This window comes from Tamandua tetradactyla, chromosome 3, assembly GCF_023851605.1.
Source record: "Tamandua tetradactyla isolate mTamTet1 chromosome 3, mTamTet1.pri, whole genome shotgun sequence".
Classification (NCBI taxonomy): Eukaryota; Metazoa; Chordata; class Mammalia; order Pilosa; family Myrmecophagidae; genus Tamandua; species Tamandua tetradactyla.
Window position 1 is genome coordinate 176,167,731 of NC_135329.1, and position 17,640 is coordinate 176,185,370.

At 36.6% G+C, this 17,640-nt stretch overlaps 1 protein-coding gene and 1 long non-coding RNA gene across 6 annotated transcripts in view; one reads left to right on the forward strand and one right to left on the reverse strand.

Annotated features, from left to right (window-relative positions):
• The window catches only part of CATSPERT (catsper channel auxiliary subunit tau), a 197,608-nt gene that overhangs the window by 160,049 nt on the left and 19,919 nt on the right, over window positions 1-17,640 (reverse strand). For 4 of the 5 annotated variants that reach the window (XM_077154705.1, XM_077154703.1, XM_077154702.1 and 1 more), the window contains exon 2: window positions 2,593-2,679. In XM_077154705.1, the coding sequence (XP_077010820.1) occupies window positions 2,593-2,679 (87 nt within the window). Of the gene's footprint in view, window positions 1-2,592; window positions 2,680-14,588; window positions 15,361-17,640 lie in introns of those variants that run through there. The other variant, XM_077154704.1, reaches the window with a different exon arrangement.
• LOC143677969 (uncharacterized) overlaps window positions 14,701-17,640 on the forward strand; it is a 71,314-nt gene continuing 68,374 nt past the window's right edge. The window contains exon 1 of the long non-coding RNA XR_013172997.1: window positions 14,701-14,939. This is a non-coding gene — a long non-coding RNA (uncharacterized LOC143677969). The remainder of the gene's footprint in view (window positions 14,940-17,640) is intronic.

Below are 17,640 nucleotides of genomic sequence, written 5' to 3' on the forward strand. Positions count from 1 at the left end.
TGAACTATAATAAGTCAGGGGCTGTGAAATATTCATTCTCTCTTGTACAAAAGTTTCTAAATTGTGCCATGTGTTTAACCACAAAAATAAATTAAAAATGAATGCAGAAACACTTAAATACTAATATTCAGTATTAACCAAATACATGCAGCTATGTTTAGTCTTAAAAATTAAGTAAAATAGCAATATTTATAAAATATTGTGGAGCAAAGTAAATGGCCCTCAAGTACTTTAAATGTAATGTAACTAATTTTGGAGACTTATTTTTAAAACAATGTTAGTGGAAAATGCATAAAAGAGATTAGCATTTAATATTTAATTAAAAGATTACTGAATCTGAATATGAAATACTAGAGAAGAAAATACTGCTGTCAGTTTCTTAGGGAACCATAAGTATGAACAGTTATGTTAAAGGAGAGGTTCTAAGTTTTTAAATTCAAAGAGGGCAGTGCATATACTTAACTAGATTGGCAAGACTTTAAATGCTACTGCCATAGGGGATACCATGAATCACTGTTTGTTTTTAAAATTGAGTTATCTGTAAAGAAGATAAAAACAAGGAAGAATAGCTTCCTTCCTGTCTGCTTCTAGAATTTTGTGTTATATAATTCTATAAATTAACATTCTGTCATAAAACACTGACTAATTTCAGGACCATATGCCAAGTAACTCAGCCTGAAGCCATGAGCAACTACCTTAACTTTTCTTAAATTTCAGTAACTCTTTATAATTTTAATTAATAGATCCATAATTATAGAAAAGACAATAGATTTCTATGCAAATATAGAAAAAGATTTTAACACCCCAAAATATAATCATGACCATTTATAGATTGCAAATAACAAATGTTGCCACAGATTCTGAGATCCATCTGTGGCCCAAAACAATGACGGTGTCAATATCTTCACCCCCAAACATGCATTTAAACATGCATTTAAAACAGGAAAGTAACCAGAAAACTGTTCACCTCAGAATTATTTTATGTCCCTAATTTTATAGCATAGCTTTTACACATTTTTTTCTGAAAATGGTATATGACTATCAGAAATAGGAGTAGGTTGTGGATGTAGTCAGCAGTGATGTAGTCTACACATGAACAATCTTGCCAAATCAAATCACATGACTTTCAAAGAGAAAGTGGTATGACTGAATTGTGCATTGTGAGTAGCTATCAATCAAATGCAAAACATTTGTCAAAAAATTCCCAGCTGATTTTTTTTTTTTTTTTTTTTGGCATGGGCAGGCCCCAGGAATCAAACCCAGGTCTCCAGCATGGCAGGCAAGAACTTTGCCTGCTGAGCCACTGTGGCCCACTCTCTAGCTGACTTTTAATAGAAGTTCTTTAACGTCTAGCAACATATAATTCAATTAAGAAAATACAAACTATCAAGTTAGGAAATACAGCTGAAATCAGGATATTCTTCAAACTTTCAGTTTTAAAGAGATGCAGAAATCACAGTCAAGAGCATGGGTTACAGAAATTATGTCAACATAATCCCATGAGTATTAACTTAAAACCAAAAGTGATTCCAAAGAATCTTTTTCTAAGCTTAAATTCAGACAATGAATGCTTATATAAGTCCAACTTTGATTGTGATTTGGGGAAGAAAGTATTATATAATTATATGGATCAAGACATACCATGGCCATTTTGTAAAAGCAAAAATGTATTTATTAGTGTATTCTTTCTTTTTCCCCCCAAAAGCTGGTACTAAATTCACCATGTATTTTACAATCAAGAAAATATATTAGTATATTGTAGGAGGTAAAGAAGAGGAAAAAAAGAATGTCTTATTTTATACTCATCAATTGTTCTAACAGTCTTCAGAAAATATAAATAGCTGCAAAAGAATGCAACAATACTTAAAAGTTCTAAATGTACATACATCCTCATCTCCTATACTCTGATATCATCTACAACAGAATGACAGATGTTCTTGGACCTAGATTCAAGGTCCTATATATGGGTAAATGTGTGTGTGTGTGTGTGTGTGTGTGTGTGTGTGTGTGTGTGTGTGAGATGTGTTAGCTTTTGTTTCTGTGGGTTTTGAATGGAGAACGAGTGGGAATCAATTTTCAAACTAAAGCACAAAGTTTCCTAAATCTGACAAGACTATAATCATGTAAAAATACTGATTTCTAGGTCCCACTTCCAGAGATTCTAATGTAGCAGATTTTAGGTAAGGTCCAGGAATCAACATTTCCTAAAAGTATGTCAGTTTGGAAAAGTATGTGAGTTTGAAAATCCATAGTATAAAAAACTAAAAGATTTCTATGAATCAGAATGTTTTCCATAAACGCAGTGATTATCAGAATGTCTTGACCCTTAAAAATGAAAAATTAATGAATACATTAATATAAAGGACCATTTTGGCACATTCTTTTTGTTTTGTTTTGTTTTGTTTTGTTTTGTTTTTACATGGGCAGGCACCAGGAATCGAACCCGGGTCCTCTGGCATGGCAGGTAAGCATTCTTGCCTGCTGAGCCACCGTGGCCCGCCCCACATTCTTTTTGATTAACAAATAAAAACTACTCTTCACATGAAATAGGAAATCATTTACACAGCTTTATTAAGGATTAATCATACATACCACATCCCCAAATGGCACCAAATTTGGTATATCAGGTGTTACTTCCAGTTTTTTATTCTCAGACCCTTTAAGAGTTTTTCTCAGCATCTACAATATAAATAAATTTAAGGCTTTAGAAGGAGACAAAGATGTAACTAGAAACAAGATTAGTTCAATTCAATAAATACTTTATGAATATCTAGTATCAGGTCGACTATTCTAGGTAGTGGGATACTGATATGACTAAAACAAATAATTCCTACCCTCAATAAGTTTATCAAAAAAAGTGGAGAAAACAAAAATTTACACAATTAAATAGAAAATCATTAAGGCAATCATGAAAGCAGAGAAAAGTATATAGTAGTATAAACATTGTGTCTTTCAGTTTGTTAAGAAATTGAACATATAGTAGGATATTTTCAAATTTTATGAGAAGAGAGTTCTAACTAGCCCTAATATGAAAGCTACATTGAATCCAAATCTCTTTTCAAAAAGAAAAAAACAAAATACAGTATCAATGAGTTATACAAAAAAACTACTCATGGCCTCCAGCATAACTAGGAGAGGGAATATCACAAATTTCATATTTCCTATGAGGAGAGAAACAAAAAACAAATTCAAGCAGGTGTTACTGAAGCACCTGTCACCATTGCAAATCTGCAGGAACAGAGAGCAAAGGAAGAGAAGTCTTAAAAGACTGAAAATAACAGACAGAAGCAGAAAACAAAAAGGAAGCATAGACAAAATCATCCTGAGAAAGAGAAAGTTCACTACTAAATGCAAAAATATTGAACTGAGACTTCATAGTTCACACAATGGCTATAAAGATGGGACTTGAAAGTGAGAACGATTCCAGAGGTATTGGCTTAGAGAGACTCTCCTCCTAGAATTAGGGACAGAGAAGTGTTGCCCCTTGTATACATGGCAAAGAAGGGGGGGGGGGATATAAAAGAAGAAAATTAAAGATGCCAGAAAAACAAAAACAAAAACAAAAGAAAATTACAGGTAATACCCACCTCTTTCCCTCTCCTCCCAACTATCACAACTTCATACATTTAAAGAAATTGCCCTTCAAGACAGAAAAAGAGGGCTATTTTGAACTAGGAATCCTGTCCAAGAAATTACTAAGAATAAGGAAAGTCAGATCAACTCCATTAAAAGCTACCGTACAAAGAAAACAGAAAAAGCTTTTAGCTGTGAAAATTTCTCCCCTCCCCCACCACAACAAAAAAAACAGTGGAAAACTACAAAACAAACCTGAATCAAATATCTTTAAGAAAGCATTTGGAAATATATACATATGTATGAACTACTATCACAAATTTAACAATTATAACAACAAAAACGGACGGGGCAAAAATTAAAGAGAAAGAAAAACCCATCACAAAAATAAAGTCTAAATTATGAGGTGCCCAAGGTAGAATGGATTTAAATGAAAATGTAATAAAAAGCACTGAAAAAGGCAGAAAACCAATGAAGAAAATGAAAATGAGATAAAGAAAACAGTATGAACATCATAGGAAAGTAGATGAGCTAGAATACAGGCAAAGAAGAAATCCTTGAAAAAGCAAAGCAAAACAATGGAAAAGAACTAATATTTAAAACTATAATCCAAAAAAAAAAACCTCTGGGCAATAAGAGAAAACTTAAATCTATATATTGATAGGACGCACTATATATCTGAGAAAATTGACCCAGAATGAATGACTCTAAGACATATTCTAGTAAGATTACTAGACTGCAATACTACTTTGCCTACTGACAAAATAACAAAATTATTTATAAGGATAAGAAATTAGGTTAGCATCAACCTTCTCAAGGCCAACATATGAAGTGATATAACAAAAAAGCAGCATTTTCAAGAAGTACAAGGGAAGAAAGGGCAAGCCAAAAATTTCTATTCAATCAGGATATTCTTCAGGTATCAAAGTGATAAAAAAATGAAACAGGCCAAAACTCAGGAAATACTGTAGTCATGGGCCCTTCCTGAGGAATTTACTAGGGAATGGGCCTCATTCAACCTAAGATAATTGAGAAATCTTTACCATAAGAATTTAAGAAGAGCCTCAATATATTTAATTGTAGAGTTAAGACTAAAACATGGCAGGGGTGTGGGTAAAAGAAGACTATGCAAATGTCGCATGTTCTGAGGAAAAAAAAAAAAAGACATGCAAAATAGAAGAAAGGAGAGAAAAATAGGGGGAAACCAGAATAGATCACTGATGAATGTGTAAGTAATAGTTGGAAGTCAAAGGATTACAATTAAAACTGACAAATTAGAGAGTAAAAGGTTAAAAGGAATAAGGATTAATGGAACAAAAACACAGAGTTTTCTAAATACCAAGAAAAGTTTTTTTTAGGGGGAAAAAATGCCAAAATAAATTTAGTTTGAAATGCTAGTGATCAATGAAAGCGAGGGAGAAAGGGTATGGTAGGTATAATCTTTTTTTTTTCTTTTCTGTTTTCATTTTATTTTCTTTTTCTATTGTCTTTGTCTTTTTATTTCTTTTTCTGAATTGATGCAAATGTTCTGAGAAATGATGAATATACAACTAAGTGATGATATTGTGAATTATTGATTATACATATATTAATGTTTTATTTGGTTTGTTAATTTTTTTTAATTAATAAATGAAAAAAGCTTTTTTTAAATGGACAACCAACATATCTCTTTCTCTAAGATCTTATACAAATATATATAGTGGTCAATCATCTTCATAAAATTTACCTTCCTTCTTTACTGGAAGTATAGGAGAATTGCAGCGTCAATGCCGCCTCTCCTTGACTTTATTTTTCAAAAAAGTTTTAGGTGTACAGAAAAATTGCATGGAAAGTACAGAGTTCCCATTTAACTTCTCTTTCCCTTCTTCTCAGTTTCCCTTATTATTAGCATCTTGCCTTAGTGTGGTACATTTGTTACAATTAATGAGCCAATATTGATGCATTATTATTAACTAAAGTTTACATTAGAGTTCACTCTTTGTGTGTGTATTTCTGTGGGTTTTGGACAAATGCTTGTGTCATGTATCCAGCATTACAGTATCATACAGAATAGTTTTAGGGCCCTGAAAATGCCCTGTACTCCATCTATTCATCCCTCCCCACCTCTCCCTGATCCCCTGGCAACTGCTGATCCTTTCACTGTCTCTATAGTTTTGCTTTAAGGCACTAGAAAAGGTAGAAATACAAAGGTAACCAGTAGAACAAAAATAAAGATTTTCCTAAATACCAAAAGAAATTTTTGAAAAGGACAAAAAGATGCACAAAATATAGGAAAAAGACACAATAAATATAATAATACTTAAAGCAAACAAATCAGTCATATCTATAAGTATGAATAAGCTTAACACACCCATTAAAAGAAAAAGATGTTGAATTAGCTCAGAAAGCAAAACCTAATTTTATGCTTATATGCAGGGTAACCAACCATTCTAGTTTGCCCAATTCGTGAGGCTTTCCTGTACCAGGCAAATCCAGGTGGTTGGTCACCCTATTAATTAAGAGGATACACCTAAAATACCATGATTTAGAAGGGTTAAAATAAAGGAATGGGTAAAGAAATACCAGGTAAATGGAAAACAGTAAGAAAGCAAAGAGCAAGATCCTAATGTTAGAGTAGAATTCAGGCCAAAAGCCACTGCATGAGACAAAGGAAGATCCTTTCAATGCAAAAAGATATAATCTGCAATAAATACTTAAGTTATAAATTTACCCTGAAGATTAGGTGTCTACAAATAAAAACATATATCACAAAGTTTTTCAAAGCGGTACTATTTGTATTGCAAAATATTGCAAACTACCTAAAGGCCTAAAATAGGAGATTAGGTGATAAGCTATGATATGCACTTACAATGGAGTGCTATGCAATTGTAAAAACAAAAGAATGAGGAAGATGGTTATGAAATAATAGTGATTTACAGGATATATGGTGTTAACTGAAAAAAACAAAGTACTATCTTTTGTGTTAGAAGGCAGAAGAAAATAACAAAGCATACGTATATTTGATGTAACAGGAATAATAAACAAGAAACTAATTGGTTACCTAGAAGGTAATAATGAAGAGCATTATAATAATGGTTCAGAAGAATAAACAAATTTATAGGAAGGGAGGGAGAGACAGTGAGAGAGAGGCTCCAATGTGCTTTCCCTTCTTGCCTATACAAGTCCAATTAACATAATGTCATAGGTAAAATGGACCAATGTGATGTTCTTCAGGGCATTCAGATGGCCCAGGACCTCTCAGACTGTATTATGACAGAGGGCAGGAGAGTTAACCAAGTTTACCTCAGGACCTCAAAGGTATACTGGTTTCTATTCCAAGTGAATGTGAACTGTTTCTGATAGTCCCTTCTCATAAGCCCTTTCTCATAAGGACAGAAAAGAACACATTTAACAGATCAATGGGAATATAACAAGTACCTGATTCCATATTGATCTTGTTTAGCTAAAATACCTTATCTGGGGTGGGGGGAGGTGAAGCTTCATTTAGGGTCACTTCTTGGTTGTCTTTATAGCTGTTCAACTGTCATCCTCCACTATCCATCTGAATTATAAAAGTCAGACTGATTCATTAAATTACAAATAGGGCTATCACCCCTGCCTACTTTAGGTCTTTAAGGGTGGCACTAAACTCAGCCATTTCTTTTTGGAATGTAACATTGTTTCTGAATAACTATTTGGCCACAGTAGAAGAGGGACTGCTGTTTCAAAAGGTTTCCACTTTGCCTTTCTGAGTCTGGCTCTTACTCCACAGTTCAAGAAACCAATATAAGAATTCTGCCAATTTATTAAATATGTCCATTCCAAATAATACATTTGGGAAATGGGGAAATGATTACCAGATGGGTGTGTGGTCCCACACTGAGCCAGACCTGGGCCAGGACTCCAATTATTAGTCCCCATAAAATTAAAACAGAGGGGCCACTATAATGGCAATGAGTCCTCTTGAGGATGGAATGGTAAAATCATTCATTATACTTTTGCCATGGTGTTTGCAAGGTCTTTCCTCCCAGGCATCCAGCTTCTTCGAAACAATGGATTGCAGGTCTGAAACCTGACAGGTTCAGAAATTGGGCAAGGTATCGTGACTCTTTATGGGGACCACTACCCTGTTTCTCAAATGTCCATTACTGATTTCTTTTTGTGGTTCAAATTGAGCAAATACCCTTTTTGACTGCCATCACTCTTGTCTCTAGGGATGTTGTGTTTTATAAATCATCCTATAGCTCTCTACTAGTCATGACCCCCTGGCTGCCACTGACCTTACCACTTACTACACTTATAGTAATTACACCTCTCCCTGACTTCTATTATTTCAGGATTCTACCATTCTCACTGACATCCTGAAGCTCAGTTTCGTGATGGCCTCTCCTACTTTCCTCTCTGGCTTACAGAGGACAATTGCTTCTCAGTGATGCTGGTGCCCTTCTCAGCAGTGCATTCCTTACTGGTTTACAGTTTACCAAACAAAATGTTCTGTGATTCTTCCCAATAAGTATATTCATCTATTGGGTTTTTCCATCTGGTATGTTCACTCTAGTATACCCATCTCTCTGTGTTTGATCTACTCTTTACTATTTACGAAGTAGTTTCTGCAATTCTATTTTGCTTACATCATTTCCTCCAAATTCCCAAAAGGCAGCCTAGCAGTATGTTACCACTATCTTCCAGGATCCTTGCTAGGGTGTTAAATCCTATGTAACAGCAAAATGTTCCCATATCAATAAACTCTACCTCATCTGAAGTTTATGTTCCTTGCCTGCACCAAATTCAGCATCCTCAGCACCTAGTTTCATACATACTATCCTGAATCTCGACAGTATATGTGACTACGTACTAAATCCCTTTGGAGTACAGTATTTTTCTTCTCCTAGATGACCCAGAACTTCCTGGGCTGGATTAGTTATTGATCTGGTGGCCAGAAGGGAAGGTGGGGATAGAACTTGAAAGAAAAGAAGAGAAGTGAATGCTTTAAAGCCTCTGCATCATTTTCAAGCAAGAAGAGAACATCAGCCTTTAATATAGAGGAGTGTAAAATGCCAAAACTTTACAGAGCACTGACCCATGTAATTCAAGATCCCAGGCCTTCCAATCAGGGCTCCAATTTTTGGATAGTAAAGCTACTGAGATTAATAATTCAATCTCCTCTGGAGCTCTGCTACTCTTAAAATGGAATCCCGGGCCAGGTCCTCAACTTTCTAACCCCTCCTGGTGCAGAATATGAGACTCTTTTTATATACTATCAAGGAAGCCCTCCAGTTTTTCACATTTAGCCTAATTTATTTGGTTATTAAACACCTTCAACCTCTCATTAACTTTCTCCAAAGTATTAATTGCTCCCAGGAACTGCCATCCAATTCCACGGAACTTATAATTACTACTTCCCTCACATTTCTTAAAAGCCTCATACAATATATCTACCCGTTCATTCTCTTTCACCAGTATTCTATCTCAGTTAATCATAAAAGAAATTGGCCCCATTACCACCTGCCAGGTGCTATTCATCCTCCACCTAATCCAGTGATAGGGTTCCTACTGCCATTCAGTTGGCACATTCCAAAATGTCATTTCAGAATATGTTGCTCAGATCAATTACATTGCCAACTGTTAAAAGTTGGGCTCTCTTCCAAGCACTCTAAGATAAGATTTGCATGCAGAAAGATTACTAGAAAGTACTTCTGGGATTCACATCTGTTGAAGAGTAAAAGAAGCAATTTTGAGCAGAGAAAGAAGCTGAACTGTAATGCAGTCACAAAAAAGAGTTCATATGATGCTACAGGGACCTCAGGAGCTGGGGTGGTCTTTCAGAGTAGTTCCACATGGGGATCAGGAGGCTAGGCCTTTATATCCCTGCATTAACCAATCATTAAATTGGGCTGCACAAACTTCTGCTTCCAGAAAGATATAGTGGGAGCCTTCCTCCCACCAAGTACAACTAAACTATGGAAATTGTATATAAAACAAACATAAGACTGAAAGGTGGGGGAAAAAAAAAAGCAGACCAGCTAAGAGCTACAGAACCAAAGGAACATTTAGTGAGTTTCCTTGGTTTTCTTTTTGCTTCATATATCCTAGACTTGTTGCTGCAGAAGCCAGCAATCCTGAAAACCAATAGGCACAGACAAAAAGAGCTTCAACAAAAGCCTACTCTCTGTACCCAAAGGGCCAAGAAAGGGACACTCTAGCAAGTCAGAAAACTTCCAGACAGTAAATTTTCAACTACACCCAAACAGCACTGTGACCCCATGCTCACCAGTGCTAGCAAAGGTTAAGTGGGGAACCCAGATTTCTCTTAAGTGACTATAATGAGGGTCCCCAACATGCCTGCCAAGATGGTATCAGAGAAGCCAAGTAAGGAGTCAGGTCTTTCATCCCTGTCACCTGGCAACAAGATGCACTACACCAACAGTGTCAGTGAAGAACACATGGGGAGACCAGATTTCTATATCAGCCAGCAGTAATGAGGTATCCTACCTCCTACCCACTGGGGCAGTATCAGAGGAGACATACTGAAGAGTAAAACTTTTATCATCACCAAGTAGTAAAAAGGCCACCCCCTCCCCCAATGCAGTGTCATCGGAGATCACATGGGGAGCAAGAACTCCTACCTCTATCCAAAAGCAATGAGGGACCTCTCTTCTCTCTAGTATCAACAGAGGATAAGTAGGGAACATAAACTTCCTGGCACCTTCCCCTGATAGAGTGATATCAGAGAAACCAGCTAAAACAAAAAGTTTTCATAAGATCCAGAATCTCAGAACATAATACAATATAGGTTTCAACTGGAAATAATTCATTGTACCAAGAACCAGGAAGATCTCAAGCCAAATGAAAAAAGGCAATCGAAGTATTTCAACAAAGAGATGACAGAGATGTTATAATTATCCAACAAAGATTTTAAAGCAACCATCAATAAGTAATTACAAACATACTTGAAACAAATTTAAAAAATAGAAAGTCCCAGCAAAGAAAGATAGTCTTAGCAAATAAATAGAAGATATAAAGAAAAACCATATGGAAATCTTAGAACTAAAAAATGCAGTAACTGAAATGTCTGGGACAAAGGAAAAAAATCATGAACTGGAAGATGAGACCAAAGAAATTACCCAATCTGAACAACAGGGCATAAAGGACCTGTGGGACTATAATAAAAAATCTAACATGTCATCAGAGTACTAGAAGGAGAGGAGAAAGAGTGCAGGACTGAAAAAGTACTCAAAGAAATAATGGCTGAAAACTTTCTAAATTTAGCAAGAAAAACCCACACATTCAAGGAGCTGAGAAAATCTCAAACAGGATAAACACAAAGAAATCCACACCAACATATACAAACTAAAACTAAAGACAAAAGAAAAATCTTGAAGGCAAAAAATGACATCTACCCTACGAAGAGAAAAGAATTGGAATAACAAAAAATTTCTCATCAGAAACAATGGATGCCAAAAGGAAGTGGCAAAACATCTTCCAAGTGCCAAAAGAAAAGAACTGTCAAAACTATGCCCTGTGAAAATACTCTTCAGGAACAAAGATGAAGTCAAGACCTTCTCAGATGAAGGAGAACTAGAGAATTTGTTACCAGCAGATCTATCCTAAAAAAAAAGTCCTCTAAACAGAAAAAAAGTGATAAAAGAAGGAATTATGGAACATCAGGAAGATAGAAAAAAACATGGCAAACAAAAATATGGGTATAAACAGTAGACTTTGCTTGCCTCTTGACTTTTCTAAATTATGTTTAGCAGTTGAAGCAAAAGCTATAACACTTGTATGATGTGGTTTTAAGTGTATGTGAAGGAGATATTTAAGACAACTATACTATAAAGGGAGAGAAGTAATGGGTGGTAAGGTTCCTATAGTTCACTCTAACTGGTAAAATGATGACACCAGTAGATGTGATAATTTAGGTCTATACAATGTAATACCGAGATAAAGTACTTAAAAAGTCATAAAAAAGAACAATCAAAAACACTACAGAAAAATCAAAATGAATTCTAAAAACTGTTCAAATAACCTACAAAAAGGCAAGAAAAAGACAACAGAAAACAAAAAATTAACAGACTTAAGCCCTAAAATATGAGTAATCACATCAAATATAAATGTCTAAATATACGAACTAAAAGACAGAGATTGCAGGGATGGATTTTAAAATGGCCCAAATAAATGCTGTCTACAAAAACTCTGTTCAAATATAATATTATAAGCAGATTGAAAGTAAAAGGGTGAGAAAAAATATGTCTTTCAAATATTAAAAAGGAAAGTAAGAGTAGCTATATTAATGTCAGAAAGGGTAGACTCTTCAGAGTAAATAAAATTACCAGGCAGACAGGGACATTATAAAATGATAAAAGCATAATCCAACAAGAAGATATCATGGTCCTAAACTGTATGCACCAAACAACACAACTGCAAAGTATTTGAAATAAAACCTGATACAACTCCAGGCGCGGTTGGTTCCGGGCCCAGCTCCACAGGACAGGGTTGGGGACTCGCTGCTCCTGGCCGGGTCGCACCACTCTCTCGGCACAGGAAGCACTGGACACTGGGGCTCTGGGCAAGGGGAGTCAAGCCTGCCGCGCAGGTGCCCGCTGCCCCGCCACCCCTCCACCACTGTTGGCTGGTGGCCCTTGGGCCACTGGAGCTGCGCATCCGCCGGGTCCAGTGACAGGATCTCTTCACCATTTGTGCAAGTTTGGGCACAGAATTTGTAACTAAGGCTGCTAATTCTTCCTTGATGCCAGTTAGCTCCTGGCTGCAGTAGCCCTTGATATAATGTCTTTGTAATCCTCGCATGAGACTTCAAGCAGTTGGGTCACCATTGGAGAGACAGAAAGAATATTACCAGATTGACTCTCCTGCCTGTCACAATGTTAGCCCCAAGCAAGAGGATGACCAGTTCTTTGCACTCCCAAATCCTTCTTATGTGGAAGCCAGACAAGGCTTAGGGTGGACTCTACAATATTGAGAGACAAGGGCTTGTTTCAAGATTCTCAGGTGACACTGAGACCTGTAGACAGAATTTTAGAAACTTTCCATACCCAGAGTTGTCTAGTCCTGGAAAGGCACTGAGACAGAGAGATATACCAAGTTCATGGATTAGAACACTCAACATAGCTTTTTTTTTTTTTCCAGCACTATCCAGTTGTTCCAGCACCATTTGTTGAAAAGGTTACCTTTCCATTATTTAATTGCTTTTGCACCTTTGTTAAAAACTATTTGTTCATATTTGTGTGGGTCTATTTCTGGGTTTGAAAATAGAAAAAACATTGGCAAGCAAAAATATGGGTATAAACAGTAGCCTTTGCTTGCCTCTTGAGTATATCAGTTTTAACACAATTCTTATCAAAATTCCAGCAATATGTTTGTCAAAATAGAAAAGATTATTCTGTGGTATGTGAATGTGGTGGAAAGGGGAATTTTAGAGTCATGTATTTCACCAGAAAGAAAGTTGGAGATTAAAACATGGGAATGTATAACACAGTGAATCTTGTGGTGGATAATGATTAACTGTACAAATATTAAAAAGTTCTTTCATGGACTAAAACAAATGTATGATACTAATGCAAAGAGTTAATAATAGAGGGGTATATGAGGAAATGTTTCTATTGCAAATTTTTGACTATAGTTAACAGTAATATTTTAATACTCTTTAATCAACAGCAACAAATGTACAACACTAATACTATGAATCAATAATGGGAGGGGAGTAAGGAGAATGTGAAGATTTGGGTTTCCTTTTTTATTTTTATTTCCCTTCTGGAGCAATAAAGATGTTCTAAAATTGATCATGGGGTTATATGCACAACTATGTGATGATACTGTGAATCAGTGATTGTACAGTTCAGATGGTTTGATGATATGTTAATATATACCAAATCTGAATTTCAGAAAAAGATTATTCTGAAGTTCATCAGGAAGGTCAAGTAAATAAATAACAATTAAAACAATAACAATTTGGGGTGGGCAATGGTGGCTCAGTGGCAGAGTTCTCACTTGCCATGCCAGAGACCCAGGTTCGATTCCTGGAGACTGCCCATGCAAAAATAAATAAATAAATAAATAAATAAATAAATAACAATTTTGAAAAAGGAGAAAGATGAAAAAATCAGTCAACCTGATTTTAAGATTTATTATTTACCAACAGTAATCAAGACAGTGTGGTATTAGTTATGGCATAGACACAAAGATCAATGGGACATGTTCTAGTTTGCTAGCTGCCAGAATGCAATATACCAGAAACAGAATGGCTTTTAAAAGGGGGAATTTAATAAGTTACTAGTTTACAGTTCTAAGACCGAGAAAATGTCTGCAAACCATATTTGATTGTATGATTTTTCCCAGAGTAACTTCACTAACTGATATCTGTGGATTAATACTTAATTTTCTTCTTAAGGACTATGGTCACTATACATGATCATGATGTTCAGCCTTTAAAAATTACAAGTCATATAATGTAGATGTTTAAAGTAAAATAAAGAGAAAGGGGAGGGGAGAAAAGGGAGAGGCAAAGCGGAAAGTAAGAAAATACTGCCCTTTAAAAAACTAACCTGGAAAGTAAGATTATATGTATCCCCAACATTTGCTGAATTTAAATCAACATGGCCTCATTCATAAGGATTATCTTCCCAAGAATCTTTGTTGGTATACATTTTCCAAGAACCACTTGTTTAACTTTAAAGTATATAATAAATTCTCAGCTGTGATGAAAATAACTGTTTTAATGTATATAATATTTAATTATATTTTTAAAATTTGCATATCTTTAATCATTTTATTTTATATGATTGAATTTGTAGTTTAAGGCAACCGAGGTAAAATCACTGTATGCTACAAAAATATCAAATTGTGGTATATTAAATACGTATTTAATGTGGAATCTCATGCTTTCTAATGTTTTGGTAATTTTTCATTTTTTGGCAGTCTACTTTAACTTGGGGGAGAAACTCGTTCTTTTAGAAAGCTGATGCTCAATTCACCCTTTAACAACCTGGCAAAACTACCTCCCTCACCCCTCATTATACTACCTTTTTACTTTCCCTTCCTCATCTGAGCAAATTCTCTTCAATGGCAACAACATCAGCAAAGCAACTTTTTGCCAAAATTCTATTTAGAACCTTGAACAAAGAACACAGTCTAAGCACTGGTTTCATAAAGCCTTTAACACCACTTAGAATTTCTCCTGAGCTTCCAGAGAATTTTGATTTCCGTTAATTCCACTATGGCAACGTAAGACATCCCTTGGAAAAGTGTCCCCTCAGAATCAACTAATAAAAGGACAAATCCCATTTGCTTGGAACTCCGGAGGATATTAGGAACTGGAGAAGGACTCTACAAACTCTGAATATAAGAAAAATAAAAATAATCTCCAAGATCAGGTAAGAGATTTCTGTCCCAGACCTGTCAGTCTTGACTCCTCCCCTCTCGCTCAGTTCCTCACAGTTGGCTAGTTGCATAAAGGCAGCACAACCCAGGTACCTTCCACCACAAATGAGACTATGGAGCCATCATGGCAGTGAGTTAGAACCCACACACATCCATGCAGAGAGACCCAAGTCCACAGGGACCCAGGGCCGAACACAAGCTGCTGAGGAATGCCATATAAAAAGGGAGCCCCATAGGGGGGAAAAAAAGCTACCATGGCAGAACTGTTAGCAAAAAAAATGCACTCAATCAATCCAGTCACTGTTTGCTAGATCACCTAAACCCAAACACATCTTGCTAGATTGCCCTGCCCCTTTGATTGACCTTATCTAGGTCCCCAGGGTTAGATACCCTTATGGGGAATAAACAGGAGGAAGAAAAGCCTCACAGAAAAAAAAGATGTGGTGAGGGGACTGAACTGCTATAAGACAGGATGGGTCCTAGAACCGAAAAGTGTAAGGAAAAGGGGAGCACTGAGGGAGGGACAGAATTTAAACAAATCCTAGGAGCTGGGAGAAAATTCTACACAAAAACAATAGATCAAGATTCCCAGAGAAGGAACTGAATACTTTTTTTTTCTGGAAATAAAATAATTGCACAAAAAAATGCAATCTTAATTAATTCTAACCACATATCCTGAGCAAGAAACAGATGAAGAAGAGCTGAGGAAATCTAAACAGTTAAACACACACTACTCTAAAGGTCTAGAATAAGTTGGGCCAAGTGTCAAAGAAGAGCCTTAATACAAAGCCAATCAACAATGGCTTTCCCTAGATGAGAGGGAAAAACTGAGCTTTGGAGTTAACACATCAGAATATTTAAATGCCCAGACATCTAATTAAAAAGACTGAAATTATACAAAGTATCTCCTCAGATCATAATGGAATGAAGCTGAAAAATCAATAACAGGGAGAGAACTAGAAAATCCAGAAATATAGGGAAGTTAAATATCACACATTAATCAGTGAGTCAAAGAAGAAATTAGAAGGGAAATCAGTAAATATCTTGAGACGAACGAAAACAAGAGCACAACATATCAAAACTTATGAGATATAGTAAAGGCAGTCTGAAAGGTAAATTTGTAGTCCTAAATGCCAACGGTTAAAAAGAAGAGAGAGACAGGTTCCAGGCCAAGATGGCGGCTTAGCAATGTGTGCATTTTGTTTGTCCTCCAGAACAACTAGTAAATAACTGGAAACAATACAGAACAGCTCCTGGGGCCTAGTAAATAACTGGAAACAATACAGAACAGCTCCTGTGTGTCAGTGACCGGACACACAGCGTACCCCAGTCTGGACCAGCTGGACCAGCTGCGAGCCCCTCCTGAACCGTGAGTTCCCCAAGCCGTGGTGGCCAGCGCCCCTCCCCTATGGCTGCTTCCCAGAGGGGAAAGGAAAGAGACTTTACCAGCAGCAGGGGCTGAGCACAATCAAATGCCAATTGTGGAATTAATTAACAAATTCTGACTACTCAAAATAGGTCCCCAGCTCAGGTGAACATGGTCAAAGCGGACCAGGGCGCTCATTTATGCCCAGGTGCCAAGGGGGCAGGGCTGACGGAAAAAAAAAAAAAAAAGAAGGAAACAGGTTTTTGTGGCTGTGTTTCTACAAAAGCTTGACTGCCTTTGGATACAGCGGCAGGGCTGCTCAGCTGCAACTGCCCCAGGCACAGGCAGAAACAAACTCATTTTGAAGGCTTGTCTGGAACTTGTGCCTTCCCCAGGGAAGGGGTGAAGCCCAACTCAGGTAGAATTCCTCCCTCAAGGAATTCAGACACCAGGGCTTGGTAATTTGAAGCCATTCAAACCAGCCTACAACCTCTCCTCTGTCTCCACCACACCTCCAGCCAAAGTTAAAGGTACCGCATCATCTTATGCTGGTGGGACCTGCAGGCAGACAAGCACCACATACTGGGCAGGATAGAAAAACAGAGCCCACAGACTACACAGGAAAGTCTGTCAACCTGCTGGGTCTCACCCTCAGGGAAAACCGACGCAGGTGACTCTTTCCTCCTGATAGGAGGCCAGTTTGGTCTGGGAAAATCTGGCTAGTCTGTAATACCTACATAGGCCCTCCTCAGAGTGGGGGGAAAAGGGCACCACACAAGCAGGGCAAGAAACAAGAAAACAAGAACTGAAAAATTCTCCTCTGTTAAACAAAACCTAAGCTAGAGGTCCAGAAAAAGCTGAACTGAATGTCAAAGAACAGAGAGACGACAAATTCATCCAGCAAGAAAACCCTAGGTAAAAGAAGTGCAAGTGATGTCCAGAATAAACTAATTAAGGTAATAAAATGTCTAGACTCCAGCAAAAAATAAAAAACCACACTAGGAAAATGGAAGACATGGCCCACTCAAAGGAACAAACCAACAATTCAAATGACATACAGGACTGAAACATTTAATTCAGAATATACAAACAGACATGGAAAACCTCATCAAAAACCAAATCAATGAATTGAGGGAGGATATAAAGAAGGCAAAGAACGAACAAAAAGAAGAAACTGAAAGTCTGAAAAAACAAATCACAGAACTTGTGGGAATGAAAGGCACGGTAGAAGACATGAAAAAACAATGGAAACCTACAATGGTAGATTTCGAGAGACAGAACATAGGATTAGTGAACTGGAGGATGGAACATCTGAAATCTGACAAGAA